This window comes from Lagenorhynchus albirostris, chromosome 16 (genome assembly GCF_949774975.1).
Source record: "Lagenorhynchus albirostris chromosome 16, mLagAlb1.1, whole genome shotgun sequence".
In the NCBI taxonomy this organism is placed as follows: Eukaryota; Metazoa; Chordata; class Mammalia; order Artiodactyla; family Delphinidae; genus Lagenorhynchus; species Lagenorhynchus albirostris.
The window spans coordinates 20,945,340-20,965,884 of record NC_083110.1 but is presented as its reverse complement, the minus strand read 5'-3'; the positions used below and the strand labels follow the sequence as shown (position 1 = coordinate 20,965,884).

The window sequence follows — 20,545 nt, the reverse complement described above, 5'->3', positions numbered from 1 at the left end:
AATCTATTAAAATGATGTTTTTGAAGCATTTATACTCATGCTATACTGTTAAAAGGGTAAAAATTATGATTAAAAACTGTATATCTAAAATATTAATAATGTTATTGCTTGGAGGTCAGAAGGTGCAACCTTACTGAAGTTATTGAAGGGGGTCAAAAGGTACAAACTTACAGTTGTAAAATAAATAAGTCCCGGGAATGTCATGTACAGCATGGTGACTATAGTTAGCAATAATGTATTGCATATTTGAAAGCTGCTAAGAGAGTAGATCTTCAAAATTTCATCACACACAAAAAAAACCCTTTTTTTGTAACTTTGTATGGTGATGGATTAACTAGGTAGTTAATGATTGTGGTAGATCATTTCCCAATATATAAAAATATCGGATCAGTATGTTGTACACCTGAAAGTAATACATCAGTTATACCTAAAAAAAAAAGGCAGAAAAACGTAGGCATTTGGCAAGAAAGTTAAGCAAAACACTTGTATAATAAATTACACACAAAGAAAAGAAAAAGAAACCTGTAGGCCTGGGAGCTGCCAGTGGGCTGGTGCCAGGTGTGGCCGCCAGCAAGGCGTCCCACTGTTATTTATCTTAATGTTGAGAACAAGAAATACATGTTAGGATAGGTTAATTTCTTTTAAATTTAAACAAAGCACCTTCTAATTTGCTGAATATTTTAAAAGTTCTATAACTTTGGGAGGGAAGAATCCCTCCATGCCTATGACAAAACCCATGCTTTCTAGTAAAGCAAAGAACACTGAGAATGTTTAACAGAATTTCTCTCTGTAGGGCATGAGAATACAGGAGATCCCCTCCCCACCCTGCTTTTCTATATTTTACAGGTTTTCAGTAAAGAGAAAGTGTTATTCTTATAATGAAAAGCTTTATTTTAACAAATCTATATCATGAGTTAAAAAGTCTCCATCTGCAAATTTATAAAATAACACAAAATTAAAGCATGAGGCTCCTTTGATTATGTTAAGTCCAAAAAAAAAAGTTATTGCTGATTTACATGGTTATGAGTCACTTTTTGATTTTCCAAGTTTTTTTTTATAATGGGCATTGTAAAAAAATATAAATTTATTTATTTTTGGCTGCGTTGGGTCTTTGTTGCTGCGCGTGGGCTTTCTCCAGCTGCGGCGAGCGGGGGCTACTCTTCTTTGCAGTGCGTGGGTTTCTCTTCATGCAGAGCACAGGCTCCAGGTGCACGGGCTTCAGTAGTTGTGGCTCATGGGCTCCAGAGTGCAGGCTCAGTAGTTGTAGCACACGGGCTTAGTTGCTCCGCGGCATGTGGGATCTTCCTGGACCACGGCTTGAACCTGTGTCCCCTGCATTGGCAGGAGGATTCTCAACCACAGCGCCACTAAGGAAGCGATAATGGGCATACTTTTATAATTAGAAAAAATGCATTATTTTAAAAGGGCAGTAATATTCATTGGGAAACTATAAGCAACATATATGCCCCTTGAAAATTTCATGCACTTCATTAAAAGCATAGCCTAATGTAGTTTTGGCTACTCTAGGAATATGATTATGTTGTTAAGTATGTGTACACTATGAAAAAATATTAATCCAGTAATTTAAAACAAATTCAATTTAGAGGCTTAAAATCAGAGGATCACTTTAAATGTGTGTTAGGTGTGTTAGAATAATTGCTTGACTTTGTACCTGGAAAATGCTAGTAAAACATTAACTTTTTGATTTTTTGCAGCAACAAGCATGAAAGCAGGCTACTAGCAATTTTGAGAGCTTGCAGAAACATTGCAAGGAAAATGAAGTTCCCTATTTTCATAGCAGATGCATTCACAGCAAAAGCATTTCGTGGGAATCCTGCTGCTGTTTGCCTCCTAGAAAATGTAAGTAGTATTTTGTTTTGAAGTGCAGTGCCTCAAATCCTAGATTCCTGTAGAACCAAGTATTTCCTAAAAAAAAAAATCAGACCCACCTATTTGTGTACCTCTCTGGTTTGTTTTCTTTGTCAAATGATATCAGCAATGTTCATGTCTGCAAGTTGATATTGACCAAATCTTATGATGAGACTGCTTACACCTAGATGCAGGTGTAAGAGAAATGAAGATTCATGTAAAGAAGAACTAGAGCCAATTAAAAAAAAAAGTGTGTGGGGGATTTCCCTGGTGGTTTGGTAGTTGAGACCCCCCGCCCCCGCCCCCCCAAAAAAGAGCTCGAGCTCCTTGTAGCCTCTGTGTTTTCATTTAGTTAGCACCAAATGGGGAGGAGAATGAAATTAGATGAGTTTTATGTGACTGGACATGGCTGATACTACATTTAGCTTAAAAGATTCTAGCTGGATATTTTTAACCTTACCTATAGTTCAGACAATTAGAAATTCTTTTCAGGACCAAAGATGAGACATTTTGCAAGGACTTAAGTAATGTAGTAGATAGAAGGAATTAAGCTCTAACATAGAGAGAACTCAGCTTACTGAAAGTCTCATTTTAAAAATGGCTCTTTGATTGGATAAGTTTTAACAGAATAGTCAAAGTTTCTTTGACCTTAGATGCTTTGTGTTGTTACCTGGGTGTTAGGAAACAAGCCAAGGTACGCTTCTACTCAGAGCAGTTAGTACAAGAGTAGATTTTCTGAAAATTACTTCAGGAACACAGTAAGCAGCTGATGATCTTAAAGGGCAGAAATAGAAAGGCAGAGGTAGAGAACACGGTGGGGAGTGGGGGGAAGGGGAGGGTGGGATGAATTGGGAGATTAAGTGTGACATAAATACACTACCATGAGTAAAATAGATAGCTAGTGAGAACCTGCTGTATAGCACAAGGAGCTCAGCTCTGTGCTCTGTGATGACCTAGATGGGTGGGATGTGGGGTGGGGGAGGGCATATATGTATACCTATACCTGGCTCACTTCACTGTACAGCAGAAACTAACACAACATTGTAAAGCAGTTATACTCCAATAAAAAAATAACACATTAAAAAAAGTCTTATTAAGTTGGGGCCTTTGAGTGCAAACATCAAGCTGGCTGCAGATTAAAATCACCTGAGGTGCTTTAAAAATTCCTATGCCCAGCCAATCACAATAGAATCTCTGGGGGTGGGACCCAAGCAGCACTGTTTTTTAAAGCTCCCCGGGTGATTCTAGTGTAAATCAAGATGGAGAATGGCTGAGGTTTTACTGAGACAGGTGAATATTGTTAATTGAGTCTTTGGTATACTTATTTTCTCTGTCAAATGGAGCAGCAAAATGGTGATCAAGAGTCCTCATCTTACCTTGGGCTTCCCTGGTAGCGCAGTGGTTAAGAATCTGCCTGCCAATGCGGGGACACCGGTTTGAGCCCTGCTCCGGGAAGATCCCACGTGCCATGGAGCAACTAAGCCCCTGCGCCACAGCTACTGAGCCTGCGCTCTGGAGCCCACCTACCACAACTACTGAGCTCACACGCCACAACTACTGAAGCCCCCACGCCTAGAACCCATGCTCCGCAACGAGAAGACCCCACAAGAAGCCCACACACCGCAAAGAAGAGTAGCCCCCACTCACTGCAACTAGAGAAAGCCCGCCCGTAGCGACGAAGACCCAACGCAGCCAAAAATAAGTAAATAAATAAAACAAAACAAAGAGTCCTCATCTTACTTTGATGATGCATTCATCATGCAACCTTGCAGTTGGCATTTTCCAACCACAAAGTGCAGAAAGTAATAAAGTTAATAGGCTTTGTCAAGTAACACAAGAGCTTAGGAGTATTAGTGAGAGAATAACAGCCGGATTCTAAAATGTGAACTTTGTTTAGAAACAATATGGCAAACATAGCTTCACGTCAAGGACTTGTGAAATTGACTAAATCTGCTTGTCAAGAGTTTTAATATAGGTGCTTCCCTGGTGGCTCAGTGGTTAAGAATCCGCCTGCCAATGCAGGGGACACAGGTTCGAGCCCTGGTCTGGGAAGATCCCACATGCCGCGGAGCAACTAAGCCCGTGTGCCACAACTACTGAGCCTGCACTCTGGAGCCCATGAGCCACAACTACTGAAGCCCGTGCACCTGGAGCCTGTGCTCTGCAACAAGAGAAGCCACGGCAATGAGAAGCCCGAGCACTGCAACGAAGAACAGCCCCCGCTTGCCGCAACTAGAGAAAGCCCCCAGTTGAAAACCATTGTTTCAGAAGATACCTTCTCTAAAGAGAGGCTTATTCTGGAGTTTTCCTGTTTAAATTATCCATAAAAACAACTTTGTTGTGTGCCCAGTATATTTATTTATCCCGATTCAGCTGGCCTTTACTGGCTGTCTACCATAAGCTGGACACTGTGCTAGGATCAAATGTAATATTCATATATGTGTGTTTCTATTCTTTTAAACACTACTAATCATTTCCAGTGACAGCAAGGAGGATCAGCTTCACACTTTTTTTTTTAAGTTTTTATTGAGTCTGTTACAATATTGCTTCTGTTTTGTTTTGGTTTTTCGGGCCCTGAGGCATGTGGGAATCTTAGCTCCCCAACCAGGGATCGAACCTGCACCCCCTGCTTTGGAAAGTGACCTCTTAACCACTGGACCACCAGGGAAGTCCCTGGCTTCACACTTTTAAAGACGAATGCTTAGTTTTAGTTCCTAAAGTACTTGCTGTTCTGGTTTTTCTGGTTAAATTTAGGGACAACCAAAAGCCCGTTTTACAGGTTGATGGGTTATATATTTAAAGAAAAACAGGTGTATAGCAATGCTGTGTTCAATCCATGCTTTAACTCATGTGCAGTGGCCATTTCCAAACTTGCTGCCCTTCCTTAGAGAGAGGATCACTGGCTCAGTGTGACCACACTGGGTCAGAGGCTCCTGGGGTTTCTAGAGGGTTACAACCTCATATCTCATTTTTATGCCCAGAAAAATGATGCAAAGTGCAGAGAAGATTCTTCTAGGACATTGAAGTGTTTTCCTTTGCCAAGTATTTGAGGGAAGAGAGCAACGCAAAGGAAGAGGAAATGTTAATGTGGGAATTGCTGCTTCCCAAGTATCCTCACTGGCTTCTAGAACATAACTCTCAGCTTTGAGGGCAGTGACTTCAGGCAAGTTCAGCCAGATACATACTGTGCTAATTTCTTTTCATATATTATTTCATTTCACCCTCACAACCACTCTATGAGTAGGTCTTATTATTATTATCCCCATTTTACAGATGAGAAAATGGAGGCAGAAGAAGGTTAAATGGCTGACTTCAGAATCCCACCCCAGGTCTGCCTGACTGCAGGGCCCATGCTTTTAACCCACTGTACTCAATACTAGACTAAGATATCTTCCTCTTTTATGTGCTCCCACGGCACCCTTTCCCAGTTGATAACATGCATCACTCTTGTTGTAATTCATTCAATGCCTGTCTCTCTCACTACTGTACATTCCATGAGATCTTAATCTATTCTGACTTGTTCCAACACACAAGGCCTAGCACATGGGAGGCACTAAATAGATATCTGTTGAGTGAAAGTGAAAATATTATAATCAGTGATACTATGGCAAAATCTCCTTCTAAGAGTTCTAGTTAGCCAACAGTTATTCATCTTTTGTTCTCATTGGTAGGGAGGGGTAGGCAGGGTATGCAAAGTGAGTATGTTCTTTGGGTTCTGTGATGGAGCTGGAGACACTAAGCATCTGTAAGATCCATTAGAAGCAACTGAAGATGGCCTGAAGTTTGAGTGCTGCATTGTATGGGCATAACTTTACAATCGGAAATCCAAGTGCCTCAAAAGGAATGTCCCATTCCTAGATGATTTAGAACTTTCTACATCCAAGTGCTTTAACGTCGCTGGAAGGAAAGCAGAGGGACAAAGGAACAGAGCAGGACTGTCCTGTTTAGGCTGTCATATTTCTAAACTGCCACAAGGTGGGAGTATTTTAAAACTTTACTCTGATTTTCTGATCATTAATCTTTTGTGGGCCATATAGTGATGGAACCTCAGTGTCCCAACGCAGTACATTGGAAGGCAGAAAAACAAACATGGCTCTAATTTTGCTGCTGGAAGGTTGACTCATGTGAAATTGGCAAAAGGAAATGGATATTAAAGCAAGAGAACTAACAGTTATCGGTTTGGTTTGAAACTATTATGTTACGTTTAAAAATAAGCTTGTAGTGTAAAATGGAAACATTATTGGAACCAAAATTCAGTATTTTGAATGAATGTAGTCTCATTCTTTTTTTCCTAAAGCTCTCCAAGTTGAAGCAATATTAATCTTCTCATGATTCACCATTATTTTGATCTTTGGTTCCAGTGTAGAAATTCAGCCACATGTGGTGCACATTGAGGGCTGCTACTATCATACTTTCTACATTGTCTCTGGCCCCTCAGGCAAATAGCAGGTGCATTTTCAGTGTTCTGGGGCAGAAATTGCACTTATAGAAATTCAAATTGTAATTGGTGAAATATACCAAAGCAGAGAAGATTAAAGAGTTGATGGTCTGTGAAGTGTGTGTTTTAGCTGATGTGCAAAAAAGCCCATTTGCAAAGGAATCTATTACCAATAGATGGTGAGCTTGGCTACAATGCGAAATGCTTTAATACTTTTGAGGCTCTGGTCCTAAAGATCACGGGAAGCAATAGGCAAAGAAAGGAAGGACAAGGATAGGGAGTTTGGCCAGATCAGATACAGGAGGGACTGGCAGGCACAGCAGGTTCCTTTAGTCAAGGAGGCAAATCCAGGCTTTTCTTCATTAACCCTTCAATCACCTTTGAGGCCTGTGACTGCAGACTCAGCACTGGGGAATTAAATGGCTCTGAGTTTCTCTCAGGTGTTACATGCACGGGCAGGTGGGCCAGTTTCCATGGAGAACATTCAACAGGCCACTGCGAAGCGCTTGAGTTCACTTCTGAACATTGTTGCCTTGTTGGCCTCAGCAGCACGCAACCCCCTCCTCTACTCAGGTGGGACTTCTCACTCCCCAGGCCCACAGGTGCCCAGAGGTGTGACATGTGCTCATTCCACTTCATTCCTACCATCCTAATTCTCCTTACCTTAGCTTACAGAATCCTAGAGTGTCAAAGATTTAACAGAAGGAGAAAGAAGTGAGGTCAAGTGATTTGCCCAAGAAGCGTCCCCAATACAAAGCTTTTTGCCCACATTTTCCTGTTCAACTCAACAAAATCTTCCCTTTTTCTAGGTCCACATCAAGTCCTCACCTTTAAAGTCCTAGAGTACTTAATGTCAAAATCCATTGCTGATTTCTGTATCTATCTTGACTTCTCAACTGAGAGGCTCAGGCCCTTGACCAGAGGACCATACCTTACACACCAGGGCTCCCCAGACTTTAATGTGCTCACAGATCACCTGGTTTCTGGTTAAGATGGAGATTCTGATCCAGAAGGTCTGGGGCAGGGCCTGAGACTCTCCATTTCTAACACATTCCCTTGGGAATGGTGCTGATGCTGGTGGCCTAGCGTGGCACTCAGTGATTGATTCTGCTTGCAGGAGTCCATTTTATCTGATAGACATTGGTTTTCTTGCCTGCAGCCTGTTAAAGGGATAATAATAATTTCCTTGTTATGGGGAGGCAGTGCGGCGTGGCAGGTTAAAGCACTGGCTTTGAACCACTTAAAAAGGTAACGTTTATCAAGTACTTACTATGCATCAGGCACTGTGATGAGCACTTTATATGCATTATTGGATTAAATCTTTTGAAAGAAAAACATTAAGTAAAAACCAAACAGAAAAACCCGTTGTGTTATTTTTTTCAGAAAATAAGTATCTATTTCTTAAGTGATTTCTCTTTCTGTAGGACTACAGCGCCTCTACAGATTTTTAATACAGAGCTCCTTTAAGAAAAGCTTAGTAAGTCCCCTGTTAGGATTTTTACATCAGCTGATATTTTAAAAATCATGACTGATTTTTCACAACTGCTGTTTTATGCCTTTTTTTTCAATACAGAAACTTTAATAGGTAAACATATCTGTAATGTTATATGAGTATACGGAAAGTGTTTCAAAAGAATTTGAATCAACTAAAAGACAAGGGTGTTTAACTTGCATAACTCAGATAAGTGAATTATGAATTTATTAGAATAAAGCATAATTCTTATTTCTGGGTTTCAGGAGCTCAAGAATAGTAAGTTTTGCAAAAGCAAAAATGCATTTGTCTTGAGATTTCTTTTTTTTAAAATAAATTTTTATTGGAGTATAGTTAATGTCTTGAGATTTCTTTAGAATTCAAAATCTAAGTAGTGATCATTTTGTTGATTAAAAAAATTGCTTTTCATTCTCAAAAAGAAAATTCATGCTTCAGCCCATTTTTTCCCTTGAGTTAAGAGGAATGTGTATATGTGTGTTTATGCATGTATATGTATGTAGGTGTCTTCACAATAACCCTTCGACCTAAGTACTATCATTCCCACTTTAAAGGCATAGAAGCTGAGGCTCCAGGAGGTGAAATGACTTGCCCACTCTTGCACTGTTTCTAGGAGCTGACCCAGGTTACAAATCCAATTATGTATGTTTCCAAAGCCTACTTTAAAAAAATTGTTTTATTTTGAAAAATTAAAAAACTTAAGAAAAATTTCAAGAATGAACATCTACATACTTTTCCTCTAGATTCACTGGTTCTTACCATTTGCAAAACCCACATTCTTAATCAGTCTACCATTTATTAGACGTATTGTGTTTTTAGGATATTACATAAACTTTCTGTGTTTAATTTGTTTATCTGTAAGTGGATAAAAATATCTATATTGAGGGTGTTTAAAATGAAGGTTAACTGGATAATTATTCTCTTAGCAAATATTTATTGACCTCCTTCCATCCCAGGATGAATAAAAGCATTGTTCTAAATCAGGACAAAGCAAAGTAGCACAGTTGGTGCTCTCATAGAGCCAGAGTCAGAGGTGGGGGGAACAGACATTAAAAGGACATAGCAAGTAATTTCAGGTGGTCTATGCACTGGGGAAGAGACAGAGCAGTCTGGAAGGCTTTCTGGAGGAGGTGACCTCTGGCCTGAGGCCTGACTCATGAAAGGGAGTGAACTGTGCATAAATGGGGGCAGAGTGGTCCAGCCTGCTCAGAGTGGGCACCTGACATCTCTTCATCCAACAGGAAAGAGAGATTGTGGAGTTTCCATTTGCAGAAATTATTTTTAGAAGAGAACACATGCTCTCAGATAGACTAGATAATAATCTGACAAAGGATAGCCCAGGCCGGTAGGTTTTCAGAATCTGTTCTAGCTTTTAACCTCCACAGCTCTTCACATGGTTGCATGCATGGATTTCTGAAAAACCATCTTTATAAAAGTGCCTTGAATTCCTTGGTGATTATTTCCTTTTAGGCATATAACTTTTAATATTAATAAACTGTTATTTACTAGTGGCAGTTGCTGTCCAAGGAAGTCAGATTTTTGTTTCTGGAGTCTCAATAACCTTTTGTTTCTAATTTAGAAATTGGATGAAGACATGCATCAAAAAATTGCAAAGGAAATGAATCTCTCTGAAACTGCTTTTATCCAAAAACTACACCCAACTGACAACTTTACACAAAGTAAATACGCTTTTTTTTTAACCATTCCTGAATGGCACAAGAAGCTGCTTTTCCAGTGGGGGAATGATAGTTAAGGGAAATGTCCATTTACTATTTGCATGCAGATAGGAGAGGGGGGGGAGCTTCTAATCTGGTTTTCATTTCATCTGGGGGAGCAGATATTGGTGAATTTGAGTGTTTCAGCTCCAGATCTAGCACTGGGGGGCCCTAGGAGGCTTGCCTAGACTTTGCTCCTCCTTTCACAACATGTTTCAGTGATGAATCATGCTAATGAAATATTTAGAAAAGAATAATAAAATGAAAAGTTTACGACCCCCTTGTATGGGAATGATCTCATCTCTCTTTGGTTTTTTCTCCTCTGAAGGTTCCTGCTTTGGATTAAGGTGGTTTACACCAGTGAGTGAGGTTCCTCTCTGTGGCCACGCTACCCTGGCTTCTGCAGCTGTGCTGTTTCACAAAATAAGTAACGTGATTTTCTTTTATGAACTTACCATTTAGCAAATAGCAAATATTTTTAAAAACTCTCACACATTCTTTCCTGTGAACCAAAGTGACTGGTATAAAGACACTGCAAAGTTTATTTCATGCGATTTATTATGCGGAAACAAAAACAGCAAGCTTCTATAACACTTTGATCTTTCAGAGCATGTACCATGCATGTTGGAAAGCCATGGTCATTGTTTCCTGGAATGCCATTTTCTTCTAAATAGGAGCTCTCTGGTCTCTGTGACAAACACAGGAGCAGAGCTTGCAAGGCAGAATAGTTGTCTAACATGATATGATACTGGGGAACCAAAAGACATAACTTTGCCCCGAATATGTCCCCACCCACATTGAAATTCACTTCACAATAAGAGCTTTTTTACTCTGAATTTTAAATATTAATGAGCCCCCGCTGTATACATTTACCCTGTGAAGAGAGGTTGCAGCACCTTAATCCTACCTGTTTCCATCTCAGCTACACTTAGTATAATAGATAAAGATCAGGGCTTTGTGGGAATGGGGCAGAGAGATGCCTGGAAATGTCCTAAAAGTGGAGATGGAAGCAGCCATGAATAAGTGTAGACCACAAACAGAAAGTTAAACAAGGAAATAAACAGGATGATACAACAGAGGGGTAACTGTGGGGAGGAGGGTGTTGGAAAAAGAAGTTCTCTGGGGGAGCAACTTAGGTGGGGATGATAAGGGAAGGTGTTAATAGGTCAGGTTTGCCCAGAAAGCAGACTCTGAGACACACTGGCATGCCAGAAGAATTGGGGGCAGTGTTCTTGAGATCAGTATTGTTAAGGGAGTAAAAGAAAGCAGAACTGAACACAGGGAGAAGTTGAACTGCAAAGTGGTAGCACCAAAGAAAGACCTGATAGTCCTCCACAGGGTGGGCCTAAGGTTCCATGAGAAAATGCTTGGTGAATAATGATGTCTTACACCAATTATAATGAGAAGAATTAAACTTTGGGTTTCAGAATGTAAATTTTATTCTGTGAAAGTTAATCAGCGGTGCTGAATTTTCTCACCTTTGAGATATGGTTAAGTATTACAGAAATATTAGGGAAGAGAAAAGAATTAAGTCACAAATCTTTGTTTTCACTAAAAATGTTACCCACACTGAGATAAGTGGCCCAAGGTGTATCAGTAACATGAAGGGATATTATATCAGGTTTGGTGATCTAATCTTTAAATCAAGATTTTATGTATAGTTTGGTTTGTTTATGGTAAGCTTGATTTGTTCATCTCAGACTGTTGTACATGACCTGTATGTTCTATTTGTCATCCCTTTGGCTTATCTTAAACTAGTAGAGTTTATAACTCTATAGTATTATAGGGGGATAGTTAAAAATCTGCATTAGAAAACATTATAGCATCCCTATGAGCTATGTTTAATTATTACCCCCAACTTATTGGTAAAATGAAATTAGTATAGTTTTAATTATTACCCCATTTCATTAATGAGGAAATTGAGGTTTAAGGAGATTAAATAATTTTTTCAAGTGCACAGCATGATGTCAAGTCCAATCAGTTATATTCTTGGTTCTCAAGTTAGAATCCAGTGAGAGTTTTCTCCACTTAGGACCCAAGTAACCCAAACCTGGGACCCCTTTACTGGAAAGAACAACACTGCCAGAGAATCTAAGACTACATAACAGTGATCAAAACAGACATGCAACTATATAACAATGTTTATTTTCCTGTTTCTTGATTCCTTTCAAAAAGTTTTCTAGTTGACAAAATAGAATTCTTTTTTTGGCCAGAAAACATGAATAGCACCCTAACGTTTGTCACTCTGAGTGGGGAACTAAAGGCCAGAAGAGAAGAGGATGGTATCGTCCTGGACCTGCCTCTTTATCCAGCCCATCCCCAGGTCAGCTCTTTTTAATTTTTTTTTTTCTTTTGGCTGCCCTGCACGGCTTATGGGATCTTGGGTCCCTGACCAGGGATTGAACCAGGCCCTCGGCAGTGAGAGCATGGAGTCCTAACCACTGGACCGCCAGGGAATTCCCAGCTCTTTTTAATTATTGCCGTAAACTGACAGCTTTCCTGTTTTACAGTAGTTTTGTCTTTTTTCCCAATCTAGGACTTCCATGAAGTGGAGGATTTGATAAAGGTTGGTGAAAAGAATCAAACCTGAGCCGTGTGATATGATCATCTCTTATCATTTGAACAAAGATTCGGTACTATTTGATCTCAACAGATAGGCCTTCTACCAGTACAAGTGTTCCATTCTAAGCTTGGTTGAATACTGCACCGTGCATTTGAGATTTGAATTTTAATATTGAATCTAGGGACTTCCTGGTGGTCCAATGGTAAAGAATCCACCTTACAATGCAGAGGATGGGTGTTTGATCCCTGGTTAGGGAACAAAGACCCCACATGCCTCGGGGCAACTAAGCCCATACGCCTCAACGATAGAGCCGTCGTGTGCAAACTACAGACCCCGAGAGCCACAACTAGAGAGAAGCTCGTGTGCCACAACTAGAGAGAAGCCCTTGCACTGCAACAAAGACCCGACACAGCCAGAAAAAAAAAAAAAGAAAAATAATATTGAATCTATTTAGTGAGAAGGTTGACCAGTTTTCCCTGACTCTTCGTTATCCGATTAGCCTCCATGGAAAGGTGGGGGAGGGGAGACTGTCGTGTGGCAGGCTGAGAGTGAAAGGAATGAGTGGAAACTGCCTGGCAGCTGTCGAGTCCTGATGTCTTTAGTGGAGAACACGCCTGAGATGACAGGGCTGTGCTTTGATGGAAGAGAGCAGGAAAGCATGGGAACCTCGATAGAGAAGACAAGATACATAGACTGGCCTCCTCAAGGAGTCTGTGTGGGAATGGGGCTTGATGATGATGGTGATGATGACGATGATGACAATGAACATTTTTGAGAGTCTCCCCTGTGCAGTTCCACGCACTAAGTGGTTTTTTATTTATTTATTTTTTTTTGCGGTACGCGGGCCTCTCACTGTTGTGGCCTCTCCGGTTGCGGAGCACAGGCTCCGGACACGCAGGTTCAGCGGCCATGGCTCACGGGCCCAGCCGCTCCGCGGCATGTGGGATCTTTCTGGACCGGGGCACGAACCTGTGTCCCCTGCATCGGCAGGCGGACTCTCAACCACTGCGCCACCAGGGAAGCCCTAAGTGTTTTAATGTATTATCTCATTTAATTCTCACTGCCACCCAGTACAGCAGGCACTACAGTTGTCTCCCAGAGATTCCAGAAGGCCAGAGCAGCCCTGGATGGCCAGGTGCTTAGTTTGTAGAGCAGGAAGGGCCCAGGTCAGGACCAGGCCAAGGGCAGCCATGAGAAAAAATGATTCTGTAAAATGGCGTATTGTGGTATTTCTCAGTGAATTTTCAACTCAGGATTTATAATCTCTTTAGTGTTTTGCTTTAAGTTTTCAGAGTATAAGCAAGTATCATGGATTCTGATTTTACAATGAGCTCTACCTATGGCTTGAGTTTTGGGAGACAAGCCAAATTCATAAATGAACTACTTTAAACATATTGGCAAGAAAATGGAAAATATTCACAGTGCTAGACCTTGTTCATGGTAGAAAGAGCTTAACCTGATCTCTCTAAGCCGCAGGGTCGGCATTTGTAAAATGAGGATGATGAAGGGTTATTTATTGTGAGTATTGTCATTTTGTGTTCCTAGAAACTGGCAATAAGATTCTCAGCTGAGAATTAAACTTTCAAATTGACATAAGAATCCATGCAGAGAATGACCCTTCAGAGAGACTGAGAGGCCCCGGAGAGCAGATGGGATCGGGCTGTAGGCGTTCCCATTTCTGGGGGGGGTCAGGAACGTTGGTCAGCAGTGGTCACAGAGGCAGACATTCCAGGCATCACCCACGGCAGAGGGAGTCTTGGTGATAGGACCTAGAACACCTCAGTCCCTAAAGAAGATTAGAGAACCTGAAGCCACCTAGTGACAACCAGACAACTACTGTGTAACTCTTGTCTGTTCTGAAGGCAGCTGGTGGTGGTGCCACAGGATGACTCGGAGGGGCACAAGACACATACAGTGTCTTGGATATGAGCGAGGCTATGTGCAGCCCAGTAAAGGGTGAATCAGGGTATCTCTAGAAAATGTTGAAAATGTTGCTACGTTCTTGATCTGTAGCATACAGTCTACGTGAGAACAGCGAGCTTGCCAAGCAGAGCAGCCTTGAGACAAGTGCCCTAGTCCCCACTTCCAATCAGACTGCTGGCCCTGAGTCCTTCCCATGTGGAAGCTTCTAGTTACTGCTGCAGGAACTCCACATATTATTTCACTTAATCCTCACAACAACTCCAAGAGGCAGGCATGAAGCCCGCACCTCTACAGATAGTAGACAGTAGTAATTCAGAGCTTTGACTCCAGGGCCCCTCAGACCTGGGTCAAGGTGTGTGTGTATGTGTGTGTGTGTGTGACCTTGGGCCTCTCTGAATCTTCTTATCTGTGGGGAAAATACCCACCTGAAGGAGTTGTGTGTTGAGGGACGTAGTAACATGTGTGAACAATGCCTATCTCTGGCTAAACTCAGAGGGTAAACTCAACCCTCATCAAGGTCTCTGGCTGCCAGGAAACTGGCCTTCTTGAGCAATACCTCGAGTCCCGAAACTGACCTGAAACTCCTGGGATTGGAGATGTTGGGTGTGCCTGGCACAGAGCAGACGCTCGTGAGAGGTTGCTCTCCAAACATGGGTCAAATTCATAAATTCCTGAGGAGGTTTTGGTCTGTCTCCATAGACTGCCATAGGTGACACACTGGTTCAGGACATCCGCTATTCCCCAGATACCCGAAAGCTCCTGGTCCGACTCAGTGATACTTACAACAGGTAAACAAGATTTTTGGCTTCGTCAGCACCCTGGGGATGGCCGAGCACCCAGATTTATGGCTCTGGCTTGGTCTGGCTGTGCCATGTTCTGTCAAACCATGATTTACACAGCCAGAGAGTTTTGTTCCCCTCCTGGTGAGCCATTTGGCAAGCTGCATCCTGGCCTGCTTTACAGAGTGTGGGCAGTGGGTAGTCTTGAATGGCTTTGTCCTGATCCACCCCGTTTCTGAACAAGGTCATTTCTGGAGAGCCTGAAAGTGAACACACAGAATCTGCCGCAAGTGGAAAACACGGGGAAGGTGAAAGGACTCATTCTCACCATCAAGGGAGAGCCTGATGGGCAGACTCAAGCGTTTGACTTTTACTCCAGATATTTCACTCCATGGTTTGGTGTGGCCGAAGACCCCGTAACAGGTACTTTTTGACTTGAGTCCTGAAGAGGGCTAAACAGTGGAGAGGGAGGAGGATAACAAGTAGCTGTTGCTGTGCCCTCCACGTGACCTTTCAGGTTTGGTTTTTGAGCTGCCTTTGTTTCCCTACCTCCCCCTCCCCCACCCCTTCACTGAAGTCTCATGTGAAAAACACAGAGTTAAGGAGGCAGTATAGCAGGGTTAAACTAGGGTCAGACAGGCTGGGTTTGCATCCTAGCTTCCTAGCCGTTGACCTTGGGCAAATGACTTAACATTTTTTTTTAGATTTTTTTTTTGATGTGGACCATTTTTTAAAAAATCTTTATTGAATTTGTTACAATATTGCTTCGATTTTTATGTTTTGGAGTTTGTTTTTTTTTTTTTTGGCCGCGAGGCCTGTGGGATCTTAGCTCCTCCACCAGGGATTGAACCCACACCCCCTGCACTGGAAGGCGAAGTCTGAACCACTGGACCACCAGGGAAGTCCCTGACTTAACTTTTTAAAGCTTTTGTTCCCTGGCTATAAAATATGGATAATACCCCATAGGTTATGTAAACACAACGCATGTTAAGTGCTCGACACAGTGCCTGGCACATGGTAAGTGCCCGATAGCTATTAGGTATTTTAATAATAACAACAGGGCTTCCCTGGTGGTGCAGTGGTTGAGAGTCCGCCTGCCGATGCAGGGGACACGGGTTCGTGCCCCGGTCCGGGAAGATTCCACATGCCGCGGAGCGGCTGGGCCCATGAGCCATGGCCGCTGAGCCTGCGTGTCCAGAGCCTGTGCTCCGCAACGGGAGAGGCCGCAACAGTGAGAGGCCCGCATACCGCAAAACAAAAAACAAAAAACAAAAAAAAACTGGCTCCCTGAGCCAACACTTCTAGAGCTGCCATTTGCAAAATCTAGTGGCCAATGTCCACTACATTCCCAAAGCCTTTTTTCCTTTTCAGTGACCAGCCTGCACGATCATTGATCTAGATAAGATTTGGTTTCTGAAGGATCAAGCCCTGGACTGCTGGTGGGAAATTGGGACAGGCATAGTGGTTTTGTTTTTTCCTCCCTTCCTCATTTCCCTGACCTGCCCACAAAGTGGGTGGGATGGGTTCAGGAACGTGGGTATTCAGGACCTTCTACCAGACAGAAGCAGAGGGATGAAATCAAAGATGGGCAAAAATGTGAAGCCTCGTACTTTCATCTTCCTTGAGAAGAATGGGCTGATCCACAAAACGGGGGATGCTGGATGGAGGAGACTGGTGGATGGGATAGAGGCCAGGGTAAAAGGAGGCTGAGCAGAGACTGTGAGCCTCCTGTTCTGGTCAGATGGCAGGGGCTGGGATGGTTTCAGGGCCTTGACTTAGTTACTCTGAGGAACAAAATATGTGAAATTCAAAGCTCAGCAAGCAAGCACTTTTAAAGACTCAGGAAAATGCCCAGCGACTGTTGGTCCAACTCAACCCTCCCCAATAGAAAAGAAGTTCTGAGTGGACTTACACTTGCACAGCTGCTTCCCAAAGATGTTAATTACCACAGAGGGCAAGTTTTTCCCCCTGTAATGATGCTTTTCTAGAGTGTGAAGGGCAGCGATGACCAACCATTTCAGTTTGCTTGAGACTGAGGGACTTCTCAGCATACAGGATCTTCAGTTCTAAAACGAGGACAGTCTCAGGCATACTGGGATGCTTGGGCACCCTATGTGGACCTCCCATAACATTAGTAAGTTTTCCTGAAGGAGAGACCTTTTCCAAACCATCCTTTTTTCTCCCAAAGACTTTTCTGTCAGTTATTACTTTACATTTTGTTTCTTCATTTTATTTTATTTATTTATTTATTTATTTTTTTGTGGTACGCGGGCCTCTCACTGTTGTGGCCTCTCCCGTTGTGGAGCACAGTCTCTGGGCGCGCAGGCTCAGCGGCCATGGCTCAAGGGCCCAGCCGCTCTGCGGCAATGTGGGGTCTTCCCGGACCGGGGCACGAACTCGTGTCCCCTGCATCGGCAGGCAGACTCTCAACCACTGCGCCACCAGGGAAGCCCTGTTTCTTCATTTTAATATCTATTCTCTGATCTAAACCTAGGGCACAATCATATGAAAAAATACCTCACTAAAAGAAAGTTCTTCTGGCACCGAAAACCTGTGAATGCTGACATGGTGGGAAATATAGCCTTTTGTCAGAGTTCCCACCTTTTCTTTCATGTGTGTCCTAAGAAGAAGGAGATATTTTTCCCTTGAAAGATGTAGATAGATTTATGTGAAGACCTTGATTCTACCATGGGCTGACAATGAACTGGTAGACAAGACAAGAATTAAAACCTACAGTTTAATTCAGCCTTCAGAAAGTATAAGACACAGCAGATACATCGCTTGGAGGAGTTATCCATAAATTCTATGTCTTCCTTTCTATTTCCATCCTTAATTCCACACTTGGCTGTGGCCACGGCCAACATAATGACTACGTCATCTAAGGTTTAGTCAAACTGGATAGTTGATTGTTTATGAACTTAGCACAGAGTTGCCCCTGTTTTCTTTGGGATTGTACCATGACTTTTCTCTTCTTTTAAGGGTCTGCACATACTGTTCTCAGCAGCTACTGGTCCCAGCAACTGGGGAAGAAAGCCATGCACGGTAGGACAGCTTGTTTTCAAATTTTAAAAAATTTGCTTAACTTGAAGCTAGTATTTCTTCTCATATGTACTATCCACTTGAAGATGTAATAAAATGTTAACTATCACCCACGTGAAAACGAGAGGTTTCGAATTCCTTCCCCCTGAACCTTCTACTCAAAACATCCTCCACCCCAAACATCTTCCACCTCTGTCTCCCAACAAAAGGACACACTTCTAATACAGTAAGTACCCAATAAATGTTTGTTGAATAAAGTTAACTAGCTGTATAACTTTGACCCAGAAAGGTTATTTATAATGTGACAAGTTGAGACTGGATGATTACCAAGGTTCCTTACTGCTGCTGCTAGTTATGAGATTAAATCAAACAAACTGCTTTGGAACCAAGTCTCCTGGTGATTTACATAGTGCCTGAGGCAGAGAAAATAAATGGCAGCCAGTGGAATTTACACAGCTAGTACTACGCCGCTAGTAGTCTGTATGTGGTACAGGCTACACAATCAAAGTAGGAGTTTGACTTTAAAGGATGGAGGTTCTTACTTAGTGGGATGGTTAAGCCTCTGTGACCCTGATTTGGGAACAGCACGGTGACTGTTCTCTTTCTTTGGTGAGCCTAATTACTCCTCTGACCTTAGGAAGCCTGAGGCTGTGCCTCATGGTTGCCTGACAAGTGTGGTTGCTTGCTAACCACAATGAGTAAAGCACTCCCTTTATCCTATTCAGACCGCGGAAGGTGGGGCCTTTTCAGAAGGGCCAAGAGCACCCCTCTTTATCTTCTTAGACTTTTAGTCCTAGCCTCTGTCTTTTCACATGTGCTTGCCTTCTAGACAGAGCCAGGGAGGATGCTATATGGGCGGGGTATGTCTGGGGCATTATAGGAAGTAATAGAGGAAGTGGCTTAGGAAGCGAAGCTGTAGAGCTGTGTATTTTGTGGATCAAATTGCGTCTGTGGTCTCAGTCCTCAGGAGAATGGGGTGGGCTGGGCAATACCATGCACAGATGAAGGAATGCATTCTATTTAAAAAAATTTTTTAAGATTAATTGATTTTTATTAAGGTAACATTGATTTATAACATCATATAAGTTTCACATGTACATTGTATTCCTGCTTCTATATACCCTACAACGTGCTTACCACCAAAAATTTATTTTCCATCTTTCACCGTACAGTTGATCCCCTTTACCCATTTTGATCTCCCCGCCCCTCCCTGACCCTTCGCCTCTGGCAACCACCCTCTGTTCTCTGTGTCTATGTATTTGTGTTTCGTTTGTTCATTTATTTTGTTTTTGTTTGTTTGAAGGAATGTGTTCTTTAAACTGACCTGGGAGGATTCTAGAGCTTGTAATACGTGGTCTGTCACTATGCCCTGTTAATTAAAAAGGGTGAAAATGATCTTAATTTGTGACTCGTTTTATGTTTTCTTTAGCCTTTCAGTGTTCCAGCCGGGGAGGAGAATTGAAGATTTCCCTGCGTCCTGATGGACGAGTTGACATCAAGGGACGTGCTGCTCTTGTTTTAGAGGGCACGCTGACGGCCTAGACGCGCTTGTGCGCGATGCTGCAATCCTGACTTACTATTTTCCACGTAGAAAGAAATGTAAGGGGCTGCTTTGAATAAAGTTTGCATAGTAGTCTACTTAATCCTCACCTTAGACATAGAACAACAAACACATATTAATGGAAATTTAATAATGCTTCCTGACTAATTAACTAATGGAGTTTTGGCTCTACCTGTGAGTATATTTGAAATGTAAGTAACTAATAACGAAGAATAATGTTGTCACCTTTGATTATGAGCACCAATCACAAAATGAGGAACAAATTTATGAGGAGTAAGATCAAACCATTTAAACTTACGTGTGAGTACCAGATAGACTATTTTGTAGCCATTGAAAAGACCCAATAACTATGAGGAAATATTAAAAAAAATTTCATGATACAATACCAAGAAAGAAAATCACAGTAGAGTATAAACTGTTAGCGACGTTATGCTGTGTCTGTGGAGAAAACGAATTTATATGGACAGAGATGGATCACAAAGATAGAAAAGTGAAAAGAGTTCACGTGTGGAGGGTAACATTGGAGTAATTTTAATGTACCTAAAAAGTTATTTTCTTCATTGGAACACACTCATATTTAATAACTAAAAATCAGGACATGTAGCTAAATAACTAAAAAGCCCAGAATTTTTTTAAATGTATGTGTAATAGAGTGGTAGTAAAATTAAACATGAAAAGTAATATCTTGCCTCTTTCCAAGTTCTTTTTGGGGTGGGAATTCCCCTTGCTGTGGCTCCCATGTATTCTGCAAGTTAGGTGCCCAGCTGGGATCTGAATTCCCAGCCCATGTGTCAGATCTACTGCTCAGCAATCTGACGTGGTTGGTAAAAAGCAATTTGCTGTCCCCTGTGTATAAGACACTGGGCTAGAAGCTGGTGGGGTGGAGAGCTGGGGGCCAGGCTGCAAAGGAGATTAGAGGGGAAGCTTATAGAGCTCTCAAGGGAATCTAACTGGGAAAACCAGGCTCATCCTTTCATGAAAAGATAATGAGCACTTGCACTGGTCTGTGATTAGGGTCTACATATGGCAGACACTGAATGCTATGGCGTAGTCTGGGGAGTGTTGAAGGACAGGGCTTCGAAAGACTGGGGCATGAGCAAGGCTTCAGAGATGAATGCACATGGCATGTCTGGGTTTTGTCTAGAGTTTCTACATCTTGAAAGTAGTTA

The 20,545-nt window shown here is 42.1% G+C and overlaps 2 protein-coding genes across 5 annotated transcripts in view; both read left to right on the top strand.

Annotated features, from left to right (window-relative positions):
* The window catches only part of RUFY2 (RUN and FYVE domain containing 2), a 74,563-nt gene extending 72,733 nt beyond the window's left edge, over positions 1–1,830 (top strand). Inside the window, exon 18 of the mRNA XM_060126699.1 lies at positions 1,716–1,830. Coding sequence (XP_059982682.1) covers positions 1,716–1,727 — 12 coding nt within the window. The 3' untranslated portion in view covers positions 1,728–1,830. The remainder of the gene's footprint in view (positions 1–1,715) is intronic.
* The window catches only part of PBLD (phenazine biosynthesis like protein domain containing), a 130,594-nt gene continuing 111,776 nt past the window's right edge, over positions 1,728–20,545 (top strand). For 3 of the 4 annotated variants that reach the window (XR_009536168.1, XR_009536169.1, XR_009536167.1), the window contains exons 1-9: positions 1,728–1,860; positions 9,376–9,475; positions 9,840–9,938; positions 11,725–11,834; positions 12,048–12,077; positions 14,697–14,785; positions 15,021–15,199; positions 17,756–17,818; positions 19,245–19,414. Coding sequence is in view for 1 of the 4 variants with exons in the window: in XM_060126707.1 (XP_059982690.1) it covers positions 1,777–1,860; positions 9,376–9,475; positions 9,840–9,938; positions 11,725–11,834; positions 12,048–12,077; positions 14,697–14,785; positions 15,021–15,199; positions 17,756–17,818; positions 19,245–19,357 (867 nt within the window). In the remaining 3 variants the exon portion in view is untranslated. Of the gene's footprint in view, positions 1,861–9,375; positions 9,476–9,839; positions 9,939–11,724; positions 11,835–12,047; positions 12,078–14,696; positions 14,786–15,020; positions 15,200–17,755; positions 17,819–19,244; positions 20,058–20,545 lie in introns of those variants that run through there. The other variant, XM_060126707.1, reaches the window with a different exon arrangement.